The sequence below is a fragment of the Punica granatum genome, chromosome 3 (genome assembly GCF_007655135.1).
Source record: "Punica granatum isolate Tunisia-2019 chromosome 3, ASM765513v2, whole genome shotgun sequence".
Lineage (NCBI taxonomy): Eukaryota > Viridiplantae > Streptophyta > Magnoliopsida > Myrtales > Lythraceae > Punica > Punica granatum.
The window spans coordinates 38,348,704-38,365,310 of NC_045129.1; the positions used below are offsets into that span (position 1 = coordinate 38,348,704).

Here is a 16,607-nt window from a genome sequence, read left to right on the forward strand (position 1 = left end):
AAAATTTAATATAATTTGAATTTTCTAAAAATAAGGTTTTATTACTCAGTACATAGTATCAAATAAAATTTGAGTTTCTTAATTTTGAAATTTCACCAGCTAGCTTGACGTTGGATCGGCACGTGAACAATTAACAGCGCCACAATGATAGAAAAAAAATAATTATATGATCATATTTAAAACTAAAATAAAAATTTCTTGTGTTTTATTAAAAAAATAGCTAGTGATAAATTTGAGATAATGTTAAAAGTTCATGTAATTTATCGTAAAATAAAATAGCAAAACATTCCATGGAATAAAATATCAAGTTGGTGTACCAAGTGAAAGCTATAAAAGGCTGCGATAGAGGATCATTTTCTATCAGCAATTCGATCTGTGTCCTCAAACTTTTCCAAAAGTTCTACAAGCCTCTTAGCTGCACCATTAATTACTCCTCAGATCCAGAAGAATTTCTTCCAAACCTGTCGAAAGATGACATCGAGTTTTATGATGAATGCACAGCTGCCATTTTACAATGTTGGGAGACACCGGAGCCCTTCAGTATGTGGTCCCCCAGGCCGGGGACCGGTGTCTAAGTTCCCTATGAAAAAACGATGTTCAAATATTACACCTCCTAGCTCCCATGGTCATAAGGCAACAAGAGTACTACCTTCATGCATCCTTCTTTCATTCTGTTCGTGCTTTAAGGAAAAAGTCGTAAGCAATTGCATGTGTCTTCTTCAGGTCTTGGTAGCTCAGTACACCTGGAATTCTGGAGATGATGAAGCCACCGACGCATCTGCACGCCACTTGGCTGATTTTCATCCAAGCATTTGGGGCGATTATTTCCTCAACTATGCTTCTCAAGACCTAACACTGGTACAAAATCGATCACCTAACTCCGTTCCAATCTATACACAGGGATTTTGTTCGGCAATTGTATTCATTTGGATTAGATATGTGTGGTGTAACTATATGCATGCATCCTTCTATTGATACCGTATGGTATTTCCATAGGGCGAACAGTATATATGAATAATGCGCGGTTGCACCTTGCCATGCTCTTGATAACAACTAGTAAATTAAGATACATACACGTTAATTAACTACTGTTTCAATGATCATGAGGCTTGTCCAGTTCAGTTAAATTATCAATACAACTAAAATATATGAAAGAAAAGGTTGCTTATGTTGTCTGAGATAATATCTTGTTGAAGGTTGATGATGACAAAGCAGTGGAGCAAATTCAGGAACTGAAGTCAGAAGTGAAGAGGATGCTTGTCTCCGAAGATTATAGTAGGCCTGCTGAAAAACTAAATCTGATCAATCAGATTCAACGTTTAGGAATTGCCTATCACTTTGATAGAGAAATCAAGGATTTCCTTGAAGACATTTATGCCAGCATCCGTCGAAATGGCTCCACCGAGGATGAAGATGATCTGCACACTACAGCTCTCCAGTTTCGACTGTTGCGACAGCATGGTATCTGGATTTCATCGAGTACGTCTTCTCTCCATCTGATATATGAATTCGTCAGTTCAAGTTGTTCTATGCACCAATCAACTTAGTGGTGGATTGGTTTATGCTTCTAATTTACTGACACAATCGCCATCCATGGCGAATGAACTACTTACATAATAACGTCTGATCTGATCCTCTCCACAGGTGTCTTCGACAAATTCAAGGGCCGCGAAGGAAATTTTGATGCATCGCTAGTCAATGACGTGAGAGGGCTGCTAAGTTTGTATGAAGCGAGTCACTGTAGCAAACAAGGGGAAGAAACTCTGGATGAAGCACTTAGTTTCTGCTTTACCCACCTCAAATCCATGGAAGAGAAGCCTCTCATAGTAACTCATGCCTTGAAGCAGTGCATACATCGAGAGATGCCGAGGCTGGAGGCGAGACAATATATTGAGACATACCAAAGCATCGATTCCCACAATGAAGTCCTCTTGAGCTTGGCAAAGCTGGACTTCAACTTGACCCAGAAACTACACCAGAGGGAAGTCGCCGAAATCGCAAGGTTTGGTTATAACTGTTGGTTCTAAGTCTAAAATAACTCGGTTAATTAATTGGTGATAAGCCTTATTGAGATGGCTGGACTGACCCAAACGTCACCCAATCAGGTGGTGGAAAGATTTGGACTTCAAGAGGGAGCTACCTTTTGTGCGAGATAGGATCGCAGAATGCTACTTGTGGAACTTAGGCGTGTATTTTGAGCCTGAGTACTCGCTTGCCAGGAAATTTGTCACGAAAGCGATGGCAATGATCACGGCTGTTGATGACATATATGACTCTTATGGTACAATCGAAGAGCTGGAACTCTTTACAAGAGCTGTGGAGAGGTTAGATTATATAATCTGTCCAAATCGTCAATTGCAAATAGGTAATATTCAAAGTTAGTGTCATTTGATGTGTATCAATAATATATATATTTTTCAGGTGGGACATTAATGCCGCAGATGAGCTTCCTGGTTATATGCAAGTCTGTTATACAGCACTTCTTGATGTGTACTCCGGACTCGGAGATACGTTGGCTGAGGAAGGAAGATCATACTACCTCTACTATATGAAAGAAGCGGTAAAGCGAACGCTATCGACTTAGTTTCTTTCACTGAACACAACAAGCACCTAACGCCCATTTTCATGTGTATAAGTTTAGAGGAGTTTGATTAATCCTAATGGAAAGGAACAAATAGTTGAACATGGCTGATCAATTGACTGAGCTTATGTTGACACATTTTTGTGCGTCAATCGTTGTGTGATTATTTCTCAGGTGAAAATTATGGTTCGAATGTATTTTCAAGAAGCCAAATGGTTCAACAAACAGTACATACCCACGGTGGAGGAGTACATGGAAGTTGCAGTAGTAACACTTGGCTACCAAATGCTGATAGTCGCATCACTCCTCGGAATGCCAGAAATCACCACAGAGGATACCTTCCAGTGGTTGCTCAGTAACCCAAATATAGTGAGAGCATCAGCAGCAATCTGCCGGCTCATGGATGATATCGCTTCTCATAAGGTATGAGCGCATTGCTTGAGAAATTCTCCTTTAGCTTGAAAGAACCTGCTGGCTAGCTATACAGTTAATTAATCAGAATGTGTTGTGATCTATCATAGTTTGAGCAAGAGAGAGGACACGTTGCATCTGCGGTTGAATGCTGCATGAAGCAATATGGAGTTACGGAGCAAGAAGCAGAGAACGAGCTCAAGAAACAAGTCGAAGATGCATGGAAGGACATCAATGAAGGGTGGCTCCATCTCACTGAAGTACCACCCCATGTTCTCATGCGAATTGTCAACTATGCGCGTGCGGTCGATGTAATGTATAAGGATGGCGATTGCTTCACAAATTCGCAGACGAAGCTGAAGGATATTATAGCTTCTCTACTCGTTGATCCAGTTCCAGTTTGAGCATCACGATTGAAGTTGAGACATGGCTCGAAGACTATGAAAATCTTTCTTATGAGTCCAATTAATGACATATGTATTCCCAGTGTACTTTCTTTGTTCACTGAATAAAATGAAGCATCAACTTTCCCTATTTTGTCCAATTCTCTAGCACAAGCACTTCACAATTTTGGCACGAACATTATTTATCAATTTGTGACAAGTTTAATTGAAGAACTTGGAACCCTTCTAGAGGGCCATTTGATCCTGTGCTTAAACAGGGTAAGATATGCAATCCCAACAATCAGAAGAACTCCTGCACTAATCAGCCTGACGGTGACTCCAACAATCAGAGGCCGTCTGTCTTGATGTAACATTCTTCAAAAGAAATGGCAGAGTATCAAATTATGTATACCATGGAAAACAAACAAAACTCAGTTTGTGGCAAGTTCAACTGAGGAACTACGGGCGCTTCTAGAGGGCCATTTGATCTTGTGCTTAAGTGGGGTACAATAAGCAACACCGATAATGAGAAGAAGTCCTGCGGTAGTTAGCCCGACAGTGAGTCCAACAATGAGAGGCCGCCTGTCTCGATGTACATGGTTTCCATCAATGCTGCAGAATGCTCAGACACACACATAAGGTTGAACAGAGACTACTAAATGGTTATGGGTATTATCAAAACCTAGATATGAACTTGTTTAGTACTTACAGAAGTTTCAATTTCTTGTTCTTGGTTATACACCTTGGTATGGTGCCGGAGAAGTTATTATTCTAGAGAATGCTGCAAAATGGAATGATATGAAATAGAAAAATTTGGAGATTAAACATCGGGGCAGCATGTTCTTTTTCACGGAAACAATGCATCTGCTCTGGTTATATGACTTACAGTAACTTTACATTTGGCAGCTTTCCGAGAAAATGAGGGTTTGATCTGCTTAACTTATTGTTCCCGAGATCTATGAAACCATAGAAGTCAGGGGAAAACTGTTACTATAACATCAAAACAGAGATATGTGATTTTCGGAAACTGATCACTCACATTGTCTTGAGGGCTCGCATTTGGATGAAGTCCAGGAGATGACCTTGGAGACCACCCGGACAGGTTCTATAGGAAAACGTCTCGGAAAGGTTCCTATAGGAAAACGTCTCATGACTTAGGTTGTGGTTCTGGTAGGCAATGTTATATGTTGACAAGATTGGGCTAACTGACATTGAAGTCACATTCGGAGTCGGGTAGAATTCACTGCAAGTCAGCCACTGCCAGCTAGAGTTCAAGGGAAGACATGCCCCGCTCCATCCTTGCAGCTGCTCAAACCCATCAATGATTGCTTTTGATCCAGCCACAGCACCGAACAGGGATCATCCCAAAACACAAAATTATAATTTCTCGAACCAAACTGACTTTTAGATTTCATATGGTTAGAGGAAAGTGCTTGATGTGTATCTGGTGTTTGTGAATGCGCACTCGAGGATTAGAATAGTATTGCAGCGGTTGCTCAACGTCATCTTGTGATGTAGCTCTATACCTGGATATACACTGAATCATAAAACTCAATCGCGTTAATAATTGGTGGCAGGTCAGATTTATTCGGGATCAGGTACACAGCTGGATCATCTATGGATTGGATCCCGAAAGAGGTGCAATTTCGGTACTGTGGCCTGACTGTGTAGAAGTATACATCTGAGATGTAAAAGTCGAACAATCGCAGATTATGTACAGGAGTTGGCTCCACAAAGTGCAGCTCAAAGTATAGCGAAAGTCCATGTGAACCTTGGAAATAGAGCGGAAACTCAAATTCTGCTGATGGAGCCATAATTGCATGAAGCAATGCTGGATCTGGTGGGTAATCCACGCTTGTGGATATGATGAAAGTGAAATATGCAGTCAGGCTTAGCACACCAAAATCAGACTCATTCCTTGGTTGCCATCCCCAATTGTCCTTGTCCTGCGGGTACCTGGCTGATGGAGAAAAAATTAGCCCACATTAAGATTTTCTATGTTGAAGATGACTTACCCAAGAATCGAATCAGTTGCACCATACATGTACCCGTAAAGAGTGTGCCATGCCATATCACTGCTCATATTTGCATACATTCCATCGGGTAAGGGCAACAGCTCTAACGTTGATATAAAAGGATACTGCCCATCCTGAGTCCGGGCTAAGCTGACACTTATACTTTCTCTAGGACTCGTATAGATCAGCTCTTCATGCTGCGGCCCCACAATTGAGGTCGAGACAGCTGCCCATTGTTTCCCATTGAACTCGAGATAGAACATTGGCGGCTGGGAGAGTCCATCATGTTTCCCATAATGAAACCCGGCTTTGATGAAGTTTCTCTTGTTTGTTATCACAGGTAAAATGTAACAGTTCTTATTCTGCTCTGTGAAGACACGGAGTGAGTTCAGTTGCTCTGCCACAGTTAGGTTGTTGTTGCCGCTGTTAGATAGCAGCTTGTTTTCGCCAGCCCGGATGAAATTCTCGTCTTCCCACCAGAAACTTTCCTCACTGTCACGGTAGCTCGTGCCGGACCACAGTCTATTCGAATCCATTCTGAATATCTGGAAATTAAAACAAACCCATATAACATTAATCCTATCCAACTAACACTTGAAATGTAGCCCACAGGCTTATCATTATTATCAGAAAGAGGATCTGAATTACCTTGAGATATGGCTTTGAGAGGTAAGAAAACCAGAACTAGCGACATTAGAATCCTCATTTCAATCCCTTGTTTCATTTCCATTGGTCATGAGATGAAGATCCATTTATACCGACATCAGGAGGTAGAGAAAGAGCAGAGATCAGCAAAAATTAATCTTTATTTGATGTTGCTTTTCCAGCAAAGAGTTCGCATGCAGCTTTGCTTTTGTCAGTTCCAAGGTCATTCGAGTTGCCATAAAATAAGCATGCTTTCGCTTTTTTCTCAATATCAAATTATTTTCATGCCTTCCTATTGGAAAAATAAAATATTTATTTTCATGCTTTGGGCCTTCCAAGCATTGTTTACAATGAAACTGATAGAATACTGTCCAACTTTCTCAAGATACATCATCATATGTTATTGATGCCCTTCATAAGTTTATAATTTCTAAGGTTGATGTTCATCGTGAATTCAAATAAGTTTGCTTGCTAGTTTTTGAGGAGCCCAATCACGTCATCCTCTCCTCCTGTCAGCTAGTCCTATGCTGCTCCGTAGTCCATATTACTCTGGATATTGTAACACTCTCTAATAAGTGCAATTTATTCGAACTAGTACAGTTCACAGACTTTTAGATCGCAGGATTGAAATCAACTGTGATGTTCAAGTTGTACTCGGCACTTACAACGTCAACTGTCTGTGAGGAACACCATCATATGATTCGTCTGTTTCAACTTGTCCTTCAGCAAAGCGAGACAAATGAAAACAACGATCAGAAGGAAAACTAAAAATAATCCGACTCAAAACCCGACAAGCACTTGAATCTTTTCATTGTGATGAATTACCTTCAAAGCAAATATATATATATATATATATATATTTATTTATTTATTTATTTTTATTTTATTTTTTTTCGTCCGGATGCAAGTTGTTCCCCTCAACACTGCACACGAGGGTGAGAAAAATGAGCCAACTTTCCTCCTGAGAGAAACTTAACAGAAGAAAAATGTTAGAGAAACTACTCACTGGAAAGTTAGTTGCTTGTTGTTAAGTACACCCTTCGGGGAGATTATTTCCTCAACTATGCTTCTCAAGACCTAACACTGGTACAAAATCGATCACCTGACTCCGTTCCAATCTATACACAAGGATTTTGTTCGGCCATTGTATTCATTTGGATTAGATATGTGTGGTGTAACTATATGCATGCATCCTTCTATTGATACCGTGTGGTATTTCCATAGGGCGAACAGTATATATGAATAATGCGCGGTTGCACCTTGCCATGCTCTTGGTAACAACTAGTAAATTAAGATACATACACGTTAATTAACTACTGTTTCAATGATCATGAAGCTTGTGCATCTGATTCAAACATCATTTTAATAAAATTAATATAGTCCCGTTCAGTTAAATTATCAATACAATTAAATTAAATGAAAGAAAAGGTTGCTTATGTTGTCTGAGATAATATCTTGTTGAGGGTTGACGACAACAAAGCAGTGGAGCAAATTCAGGAACTGAAGTCAGAAGTGAAGAGGATGCTTTCCTCCGAAGATTATAGTAGGCCCACAGAAAAACTAAATCTGATCGATCAGATTCAACGTTTAGGAATTGCCTATCACTTTGATAGAGAAATCAAGGATTTCCTTGAAGACATTTATGCCAGCATCCGTCGAAATGGCTCCACCGAGGATGAAGATGATCTGCACACTACAGCTCTCCGGTTTCGACTATTGCGACAGCATGGTTTCTGGATTTCATCTCGTACGTCTTCTCTCCATCTGATATATGAATTTATCAGTTCAAGTTGTTCTATGCACCAATCAACTTAGTGGTGGATTGGTTTATGCTTCTAATTTACTGACACAATTGCCATCCATGGCGAATGAAATACTTACATAATAACGTCTGATCTGATCCACTCCACAGGTGTCTTCGACAAATTCAAGGGCCGCGAAGGAAATTTTGATGCATCGCTAGTCAATGACGTGAGAGAGCTGCTAAGTTTGTATGAAGCCAGTCAATGGAGCACACAGGGGGAAGATACTCTGGATGAAGCACTTAGTTTCTGCTTTACCCACCTCAAATCCATGGAAGAGAAGCCCGTCATAGTAACTCATGCCTTGAAGCAGAGTATACATCGAGAGATGCTGAGGCTGGAGGCGAGACAATATATTGAGACATACCAAAGCATCGATTCCCACAATGAAGTCCTCTTGAGCTTGGCTAAGCTGGACTTCCACTTGACCCAGAAACTACACCAGAGGGAAGTCACCGAAATCGCAAGGTTTGGTTATAACTGTTATTTCTAAGTTTAAAATAGCTCGGTTAATTAATCGGTGATAAGCCTTATTGAGATGGCTGGACTGACCCAAACGTCACCCAATCAGGTGGAGGAAAGATTTGGACTTCAAGAGGCAGCTACCTTTTGTGCGAGATAGGATCGCGTGCTACTTGTGGAACTCAGGCGTGTATTTTGAGCCTGAGTACTCGCTTGCCAGGAAATTTGTCACGAAAGCGATGGCAATGATCACGGCTGTTGATGACACATATGACTCTTACGGTACAATCGAAGAGCTGGAACTCTTTACAAGAGCTGTGGAGAGGTTAGATTATATAATCTATCCAAATCGTCAATTACAAATAGGTAATATTAAAAGTTCATGTCATTTGATGTGTATCCATAATATATATATTTTCCAGGTGGGACATTAATGCCGCAGATGAGCTTCCTGGTTATATGCAAGTCTGTTATCCAGCACTTCTTGATGTGTACTCCGGACTCGAGGACATGCTGGCTGAGCAAGGAAGATCATACTACCTCTACTATATGAAAGAAGCGGTAAAGCGAACCCTATTGACTTAGTTTCTTTCACTGAACACTACAGCACTGAACGCCCATTTTCATGTGTTTAAGTTTAAAGGAATTTGATTAATCCTAATGGAATGGAACAGATAGTTGAACATGGCTGATCAATTGACTGAGTTTATGTTGATCCATTTTTTTGCGTCGATCGTTTGTGTGATTATTTCTCAGATGAAAATTATGGTTCAATTGTATTTTCAAGAAGCCAAATGGTTCAACCAACAGTACATACCCACGGTGGAGGAGTACATGGAAGTTGCCGTAGTAACACTTGGCTACCAAATGCTGATAATCGCATCACTCCTCGGAATGCCAGAAATCACCACAGAGGATACCTTCCAGTGGTTACTCAGTAACCCCAAGATAGTGAGAGCATCAGGAGCAATCTGCCGACTCATGGATGATATCGCTTCTCATAAGGTATGAATGCATTGCTTGAGAAATTCTCCTTTAGCTTGAAAGAACCTGCTGGCTAGCTATACAGTTAATTAATCAGAATGTGTTGTGATCTATCATAGTTTGAGCAAGAGAGAGGACACGTTGCATCTGCGGTTGAATGCTGCATGAAGCAATATGGAGTTACGGAGCAAGAAGCAGAGAACGAGCTCAAGAAACAAGTCGAAGATGCATGGAAGGACATCAATGAAGGGTGGCTCCATCTCACTGAAGTACCACCCCATGTTCTCATGCGAATTGTCAACTATGCTCGCGCGGTTGATGTAATGTATAAGGATGGCGATTGCTTCACAAATTCACAGACGAAGCTGAAGGATGTTATAGCTTGTCTACTTGTTGATCCAGTTCCAGTATGAGCATCCCAATTGAAGTTGAGACATGGCACAAAGACTATGAAAATCTTTCTTATGAGTCCAATTAATGACATATGTATAACCAGAAATTAACACCAGAATTCTGTGTAATTTTCTTTATTTATGCTTTCACGTAGCGCCATGTATTCCCTGTGTACTTTCTTTGTTCACTAAATAAAATGAAGAATCAACTTTCCCCATTTTGTCCAATTCTCTAGCACAAACACTTCACAATTCTGGCACAAACATTATTTATCAATTTGTGTTAAGTTTAATTGAAGAACTTGGAACCCTTCTAGAGGGCCATTTGATCTTGTGCTTAAACAGGGTAAGATATGCAATCCCGACAATCAGAAGAACTCCTGCACTATTCAGCCCGACGGTGACTCCAACAATGAGAGGCCGTCTGCCTTGATGTAACATTGTTCAAAAGAAATGGCAGAGTAAATTATGTATACCATGGAAAACAAACAAAACTCAGTTTGTGGCAAGTTCAACTGAGGAACTATGGGCGCTTCTCGAGGGCCATTTGATCTTGTGCTTAAGTGGGGTACAATAAGCAACACTGATGTCACAAGATCAAATGGCCCTCGAGAAAATGAGGGATTGATCCGCTTAACTTATTGTTCCCGAGATCTATGAAAGGATAGGAGTCAGGGGAAAACTGTTACTATAACATCAAAACGGAGATATGTGATTTTCGGAAACTGATCACTCACATTGTCTTGAGGGCTCGCATTTGGCTGAAGTCCGGGAGATGACCTTGGAGACCATAACCAGAAAGGTTCCTATAGAAAAACATCTCATGACCTGGGTTATGGTTCTGGTAGGCAATGTTATATGTTGACAAGATTGGCTAACTTACATTGAAGTCACATTCGGAGTCGGGTAGAATTCGCTGCAAGTCAGCCACTGCCAGCTAGAGCTCAAGGGAAGACATGCCCCGCTCCATTGTTGCAGCTGCTCAAACCCATCAATGATTGCTTTTGATCCATCCACTGCACCAAACATGGATCGTACCAAAACACAAAATTATAATTTTCTCGAACCAAACAGACTTTTTGATTTCATATGGTTAGAGGAAAGTGCTTGATGTGTATATGGTGTTTGTGAATGTGCACTCGAGGGTTAGAATAGTAGTGCCGCGGTTGCTCACCGTCATCTTGTGATGTAGCTCTATACCCGTGGATATACCCTGAATCATAAACCTCGATCGAGTTAATAATTGGTGGCAGATCAGATTTATTGGGGATCAGGTACACAGCTGGATCATCTATGAATTGGATCCCGAAAGACGTGCAATTTCGGTACTGTGGCCTGACTGTGTAGAAGTATACATCTGAGATGTAAAAGTCGAACAATCACAGATCATGTACAGGAGTTGGCTCCACAAAGTGCAGCTCAGAGTATAGCGAGAGTCCATGTGAACCTTGGAAATAGAGCGGGAACTCAAATTCTGCTGATGGAACCATAATTGCATGAAGCAATGCTGGATCAGGTGGGTAATCCACGCTTGTGGAGATGATCAAAGTGAAATCTGCAGTCAGGCTCATTACACCAAAATCAGACTCATTCCTTGGTTGCCATCCCCGATTGTACTTGTCCTGCAGGTACCTGGCTTATGGAGAAAAAATGAGCCCACATTATGTCGAAGATGACTTACCCAAGAATCGAATCGGTTGCACCATACATGTACCGGTAAAGAGTGCGCCATGACGTATCACTGCTCATATTTGCATACATTCCATCGGGTAAGGGCAACAGCTCTAACATTGATATAAATGGAGACTGCCCGTCCTGTGTCCAGGCTAAGCAGACACTTATACTTTCTCTAGGATTCGTACAGATAAGCTCTTCATGCTGCGGCCCCACAGTTGAGGTCGAGACAGCTGCCCATTGTTTCCCATTGAACTCGAGATGGAACATTGGCGGCTGGGAGAGTCCATCATGGTTCCCACAATGAAACCCGGCTTTGATGAAGTGTCTCTTGTTTGTTATCACAGGTAAAATGTAATAGTTCTTATTCTGCTCTGTGAAGACACGGAGTGAGTTCAGTTGCTCTGCGACAGTTAGGTGGTTACTGCTGTTAGATTGCAGCTTGTTTTTGCCAGCCCGGATGAAATTCTTGTCTGCCCACCAGAAACTTCCCTCGCTGTCACGGTAGCTCGTGCCGGATCACAGTCTATTCGAATGCATTCTGATGTATCTAGAAATTAAAACGAACCCAAATAACATTAATCCTATCCAACTAAAACTTGAAATGTAGCCCACAGGCTTATCATTATTATCAGAATGATAATTTGAATTACCTTAAGATATGGCTTTGAGAAGTAAGAAAACCAGAATTAACAGCATTAGAATCCTCATTTCAATCCCTTTTTTCATTTCCATTGGATATTAGATGAAGATCCATTTTATACCGACATCAGGAGGTAGAGAAAGAACAGAGATCAGCAAAAATTAATCTTTATTTGATGTTGCTTTGACAAGTACAGCTTGGTGATTAATTTTTTTTCCAGCAGAGAGTTTACATGCAGCTTTGTTCTTGTCAGTTCCAAGGCCATTCGAATTGCCATAAAATTAGCATGCTTTCGCTTTTTTCTCAATATCAAATTATTTTCATGCCTCCCTACCGAAAAAAAAAAAATATATATCATGCTTTGGGCCTTCCAAGCATTGTTTACAATGAAACTGATGGAATACTGTCGGACTTTCTGATACATCATCGTATGTTATTGATGCCCTTCATGAGTTTATAATTTTTAAGGTTGATGTTCATCGTGAATTCAATAAGTTCGCTTGCTAGTTTTTGAGGAGCCCAATCACGTCATCCTCTCCTCATGTCAGGTAGTCCTATGCTGCTCCGTAGTCCATATTATTCTGGATATTGTAACACTCTCTAATAAGTGCAATTGATTCGAAGTAGTACAGTTCACAGAATCTTTAGATCGCAGGATTGAAATCAACTGTGATGTTCAAGTTGTACTTGGCACTTACAACGTCAACTGTCTGTGAGGATCACCATTCGTCTCAAGCATTGCTTCAACTTGTCCTAAGCGAGACAAACGAAAACAACGATCAGAACAAAGACTCAAAATAATCCGACTCCAAACCCGACAAGCACCTGGATCATTTCGTTTTGATGAATTACCTTCAAAGCAAAATATATATATATATATATATATATATATTTATTTATTTTATTTTTGTCCCGATGCAAATTGTTCCCCTCAACACTGCACATGAGGGTGAGAAAAATGAGCCAACTTTTCCTCCTGAGAGAAACTTAACATAAAAAAAATGTTAGAGAAACTACTCAGTGGAAAGTTAGTTGCTTCTTGTTAAGTACGCTCTTCGGTATGGTGCCTGTGAAGTTGTTATTCGAGAGGATTCTGCAAACGGAAGGATATTGTTGAGAGAATAATTTAACTTTATTTTATGTTATGCATCGTTGACTTACAGTAGCCGGCTTGTTTGGTTTGTAAATGTGATTTTAACATCACAATTTAACATAATTCTACCCACAACAAAACAAAATAACTCATACAAAGTCAAAGAGTGCGGGTCTCATTTATACCACTTTTTTTTCAATAACAAAACAAAATAATTCATGCAAAGTCAAAGGATGAGCCCCATTTATACCACTCTTTTTCAAAATCAAAATCTGATTTTAAAATTATACTTTGAAATCAAACACAGCGCTAAGGTCAGGCAATTTTCTGAGAAAACTCGGGATGGGTCCAATAAGTTGGTTGTTTCCCAAATCTCTGAATCAAGAAAATCGAGGCGAAATGCGATAGTGACAGAATGGAAAAGGTGAAATATACATTCTGTGTGACCGGATTTTCCACAGCAAAGGCACTCACATTGTCTCGAGGACTTGCATTTTGCTGAAGTCTGAGATGACCGTAGAGACCATTCCCCGGTAAATTCCTGCAAAGACCACTTAAGAGATGAAAGGATTATAATGTTTGGTTAATTCCAAAAAGTTACAATTGACGGTACAATGAGGTTACTCTTAGAGGATACCCCTCATTGCAAGTAAGCCACTGCCAGGTCGATTTGCTCAGGAGGCATGGGTCCCCGCTCCACCCCTGAGGCTGCTTGAAGGCATCTATGGTTGCTCGTATCCCTTCCACTGCATAAAGAAAACGAAATATAATGATCCTTCCTCACAAAGAGCTGGTGCAGAAACACCAACCGGATTGTTATAAAGTGCATTCTTTGTACTCACTGTCATCATTTGACGTTTGTTTTGCTGACCAGCCTACTGGAAGTTGCATTATAGATTTTTTATTGCACTAATGATTGGTGGCAGACTTCCCACACTTGTATCAGATGACTCCAGAAAGATTGGCAAGTTGACCCTTGTATTAATTCAAGGGTCGTACGGTTCCTATACTAAGGGACTATGTTGTTGAAGTTTGTCATCCAAGAGGAAACATCGATGAACCGCATCAGTTTACCCCAAAAGAAAAGTGGTTCAATAAAGTATAGCACATAATAGCTGTAGCCGGCCCCAATGAGATCAAAAGAGAGAATGATCCTATCAGCAAAAGATGGAGCCTCTACTGCATGGAGCAATGCTAGATCAAGTGGGCACGTCACTCGGGAATCGCAGTGAGAGTCTGAGGCCAGAAGGACCATCAGTAGGTTGCATATTCGATTGTACTTGTCTTGAGGGAACCTGTTTTGTGGCTACATGATGTTGGAATTGGGAATATATCAATACGTACATCTTTATCTAAATTGTTTTAGCAAACATATTTATGAAGGAAATGGTAAGTTGATACCCCAGAATCCAGTCGACTGTGCCATACATGTACTTGTACATCCTTTGCCATGCCAGGGTACTGCTCATATTTGAGTACATTCCATTGGGCAATTGCAGTAGCGCTCTAACGTCGATATGAATGGATACTGCTTATCCTGAATCCATGCTAAACACACGCTAGTGTTTTCCCAGGGCTTGTGTAAACCAATTCATGGTACTGGGGTGTTCCTGACATCGAAGTTGAAACAGTTGTCCATTTATTCCCGTCAAACTCGAGATCAAAAGTTGGGGCCTGTGATAGTCCGTCATAGTTCCTGCAATAGAAAGCCTCCTTGATGAAGTACCTCCTGCTTGTCGTGACTGGTAAAATGTAGTGGTCCTTGTTCTGGTCCGTGAAGACACAGAGCGGGTTCAATTGCTCAATTCCACTCAGGTATCTGCTGTTGGAAAGCTGTTTGTTCTACCAGTTCAAATGAAGTTCTCATCTCCGTCCCGATAGTTGTAACCTGATCCACAGTCTATTTGAATCCACTCCCCTGTATCTGGTACAAAGGAATCACATTGCTAGGACAGAGTACATAGGAGGAATCTAAAGCTAAAAAAATATATATAAGTAATCGCGTTGCTCTAAAATTATCATCGAATAATAACGATAATCCCCAAAAAAAATGATCAGCGGATAAATCCTTGTTCAGAGAGAAAAAAAAATACATATATGGAGCAGAGAAGACCCTTGAGAGTAGTCGCTTGGAGCGAAGAAGACAAGAAACAGCAGCAAAGAAATCCTCATTACTGTTTAGGCTGTGGCGCCGCAAATTGAGGGTAAAGCAGAGCAGAGGAATACAGAAACATTTAATGCCATTTTGTTGACAAAATAATTTGTTTCTTTTGTTCATATCATATACATAATATGCAATGTTCAAATGTGCCATAATTTCACCTGGTCTGCTAATTGTGTTGGTACCTGAGAATTTTTCGAGCCTTGGTTGTCCCAATCATTGTAATAGTGGAAGTGTTATGGATGGATTTGGCCTGTGCCTGGGATGTGCAAGAAATTGCAAAGTTGAAGATTTGGCTGTTTCTCAAAGCACACTTATGAAGATGACATACAGAAAAAGACGAAAAATTAGTCTATGTTTCATCTTGTTCAGTTTCTGAAACATGTTTGCAGTTCTTCAAAGGGGTGAAATATATAGAAATTTAGAAAAAGAGCAGCAACCATCAGCAGAAGGCCCGAAACATAACCCGACAGTTTGTCCAGCAATGGCAGGCATTCTGCCTCGATGTACAGAGTACTTTGTTCCCCTTGACCCCGCACAGAAGAGCCAGAGATAAGACCAAACTTCGGCACATAGTTTTAACATTTCTCCAGACAGCAATCGGATGTAATGGAGGTGAAGTAACTTAAAAATCGGATTTAAATAGTTAGTTGAAGCTCATTTAAATGACCATTCCTACTTAAAATTCCCAACTGAGGGTGACTTCAACCAGCCAGCTAGCGTCGTCCTCAAGAAGGTTCATCTTGGTGAAGGGTAGCACAGAGCAATTTAATTAGCTGTCGCTGCAAAGCAAGAACTTGAGCATGGTGCTTGGTAGGGTTGAAGGAACCTCGACTGCCCAGAGCAAGAAAAGATCAGGCAGGCGCTTGAGGCTCATGCTAATGAATGTCACGAGTTATGCATCCGAATGTAATGGAATGAGCTCCATAAAAGAGAGATTTCATTATATTGATAACTATATATGCTCTTTTTTTGTGTTGAATTTGACATATAAAGGAGGGTGATTGAAAAAAATGAAGTTTTTTACCAAGATGTCATTATATGTATATATTAAGATGCATGATCTAAAATAAAATATATGATACCTCTATGAAAATTAGTTGAGATGATGGAATTAACATTATTTAAGTTTTAAGAGGAAATGATCACTCCATCAAGTTGGAGAAAAAAGACGATCAAAGTGGAATGCTCTTTCCAACTCATTATAGAGAACAATTGGAGTGAAAGGAAATATCTATTCCATTCAATTCCCTTCCATGCATTCCAGTGTACCAAAAGTAACCAGAGTGTTAACAGATATTGCTTTCACATCTGCGGCTTGTGTACTTATACTATACCAAGACAGATTTGAAAGGCTTGCA

The 16,607-nt window shown here is 40.4% G+C and overlaps 3 protein-coding genes across 4 annotated transcripts; 2 read left to right on the plus strand and 1 right to left on the minus strand.

The window, feature by feature from the left end:
- The first annotated feature begins 372 nt into the window (after positions 1 to 372).
- Positions 373 to 3,536, plus strand: LOC116201983 ((-)-germacrene D synthase-like). Its single transcript, XM_031533480.1, has 8 exons — positions 373 to 642; positions 724 to 858; positions 1,197 to 1,479; positions 1,645 to 2,002; positions 2,106 to 2,324; positions 2,422 to 2,560; positions 2,756 to 3,004; positions 3,103 to 3,536. Exons 1-8 carry the CDS (start codon positions 472 to 474, stop codon positions 3,394 to 3,396), a joined length of 1,848 nt encoding a protein of 615 aa, XP_031389340.1. The 5' UTR covers positions 373 to 471; the 3' UTR covers positions 3,397 to 3,536.
- Positions 3,537 to 3,660: 124 nt separating this feature from the next.
- LOC116201984 (probable LRR receptor-like serine/threonine-protein kinase PAM74) lies at positions 3,661 to 6,171 on the minus strand. Of its 2 annotated transcripts, XR_004155968.1 has the most exons (5): positions 6,039 to 6,171; positions 4,415 to 5,935; positions 4,262 to 4,331; positions 4,085 to 4,156; positions 3,661 to 3,987 (listed from the first exon to the last, which is right to left on the minus strand). XR_004155968.1 is itself a non-coding variant. In XM_031533481.1 (2 exons), the coding sequence occupies exon 2, from the start codon at positions 5,924 to 5,926 to the stop codon at positions 5,387 to 5,389; it is 540 nt and encodes a 179-aa protein (XP_031389341.1). In that variant the 5' UTR covers positions 5,927 to 5,935; positions 6,039 to 6,171; the 3' UTR covers positions 4,188 to 5,386. The 2 variants fall into 2 exon arrangements, 1 of the variants encoding a protein (XP_031389341.1); XM_031533481.1 differs by lacking the exons at positions 3,661 to 3,987; positions 4,085 to 4,156 and having other exon boundaries at positions 4,188 to 5,935.
- Positions 6,172 to 7,546: 1,375 nt separating this feature from the next.
- On the plus strand, positions 7,547 to 9,879 carry LOC116200625 ((-)-germacrene D synthase-like). Its single transcript, XM_031531456.1, has 6 exons — positions 7,547 to 7,782; positions 7,948 to 8,305; positions 8,409 to 8,624; positions 8,722 to 8,860; positions 9,056 to 9,304; positions 9,403 to 9,879. The coding sequence occupies exons 1-6, from the start codon at positions 7,557 to 7,559 to the stop codon at positions 9,694 to 9,696; spliced, it is 1,482 nt and encodes a 493-aa protein (XP_031387316.1). The 5' UTR covers positions 7,547 to 7,556; the 3' UTR covers positions 9,697 to 9,879.
- The last annotated feature ends 6,728 nt before the right edge of the window (positions 9,880 to 16,607 follow it).

Excerpts from the sequence above, each read along its gene's own strand:
- LOC116201983 (XM_031533480.1), top strand. The coding sequence starts at position 472 with ATGACATCGAGTTTTATGATGAATGCACAGCTGCCATTTTACAATGTT. Across the intron at positions 1,480-1,644 it reads TGGTATCTGGATTTCATCGA|GTGTCTTCGACAAATTCAAG; the intron begins GTACGTCTTCTC and ends TCCTCTCCACAG. Across the intron at positions 2,325-2,421 it reads TTTACAAGAGCTGTGGAGAG|GTGGGACATTAATGCCGCAG; the intron begins GTTAGATTATAT and ends TATATTTTTCAG.
- LOC116201984 (XM_031533481.1), bottom strand. The coding sequence starts at position 5,926 with ATGGATTCGAATAGACTGTGGTCCGGCACGAGCTACCGTGACAGTGAG.
- LOC116200625 (XM_031531456.1), top strand. The coding sequence starts at position 7,557 with ATGCTTTCCTCCGAAGATTATAGTAGGCCCACAGAAAAACTAAATCTG. Across the intron at positions 7,783-7,947 it reads TGGTTTCTGGATTTCATCTC|GTGTCTTCGACAAATTCAAG; the intron begins GTACGTCTTCTC and ends TCCACTCCACAG. Across the intron at positions 8,625-8,721 it reads TTTACAAGAGCTGTGGAGAG|GTGGGACATTAATGCCGCAG; the intron begins GTTAGATTATAT and ends TATATTTTCCAG.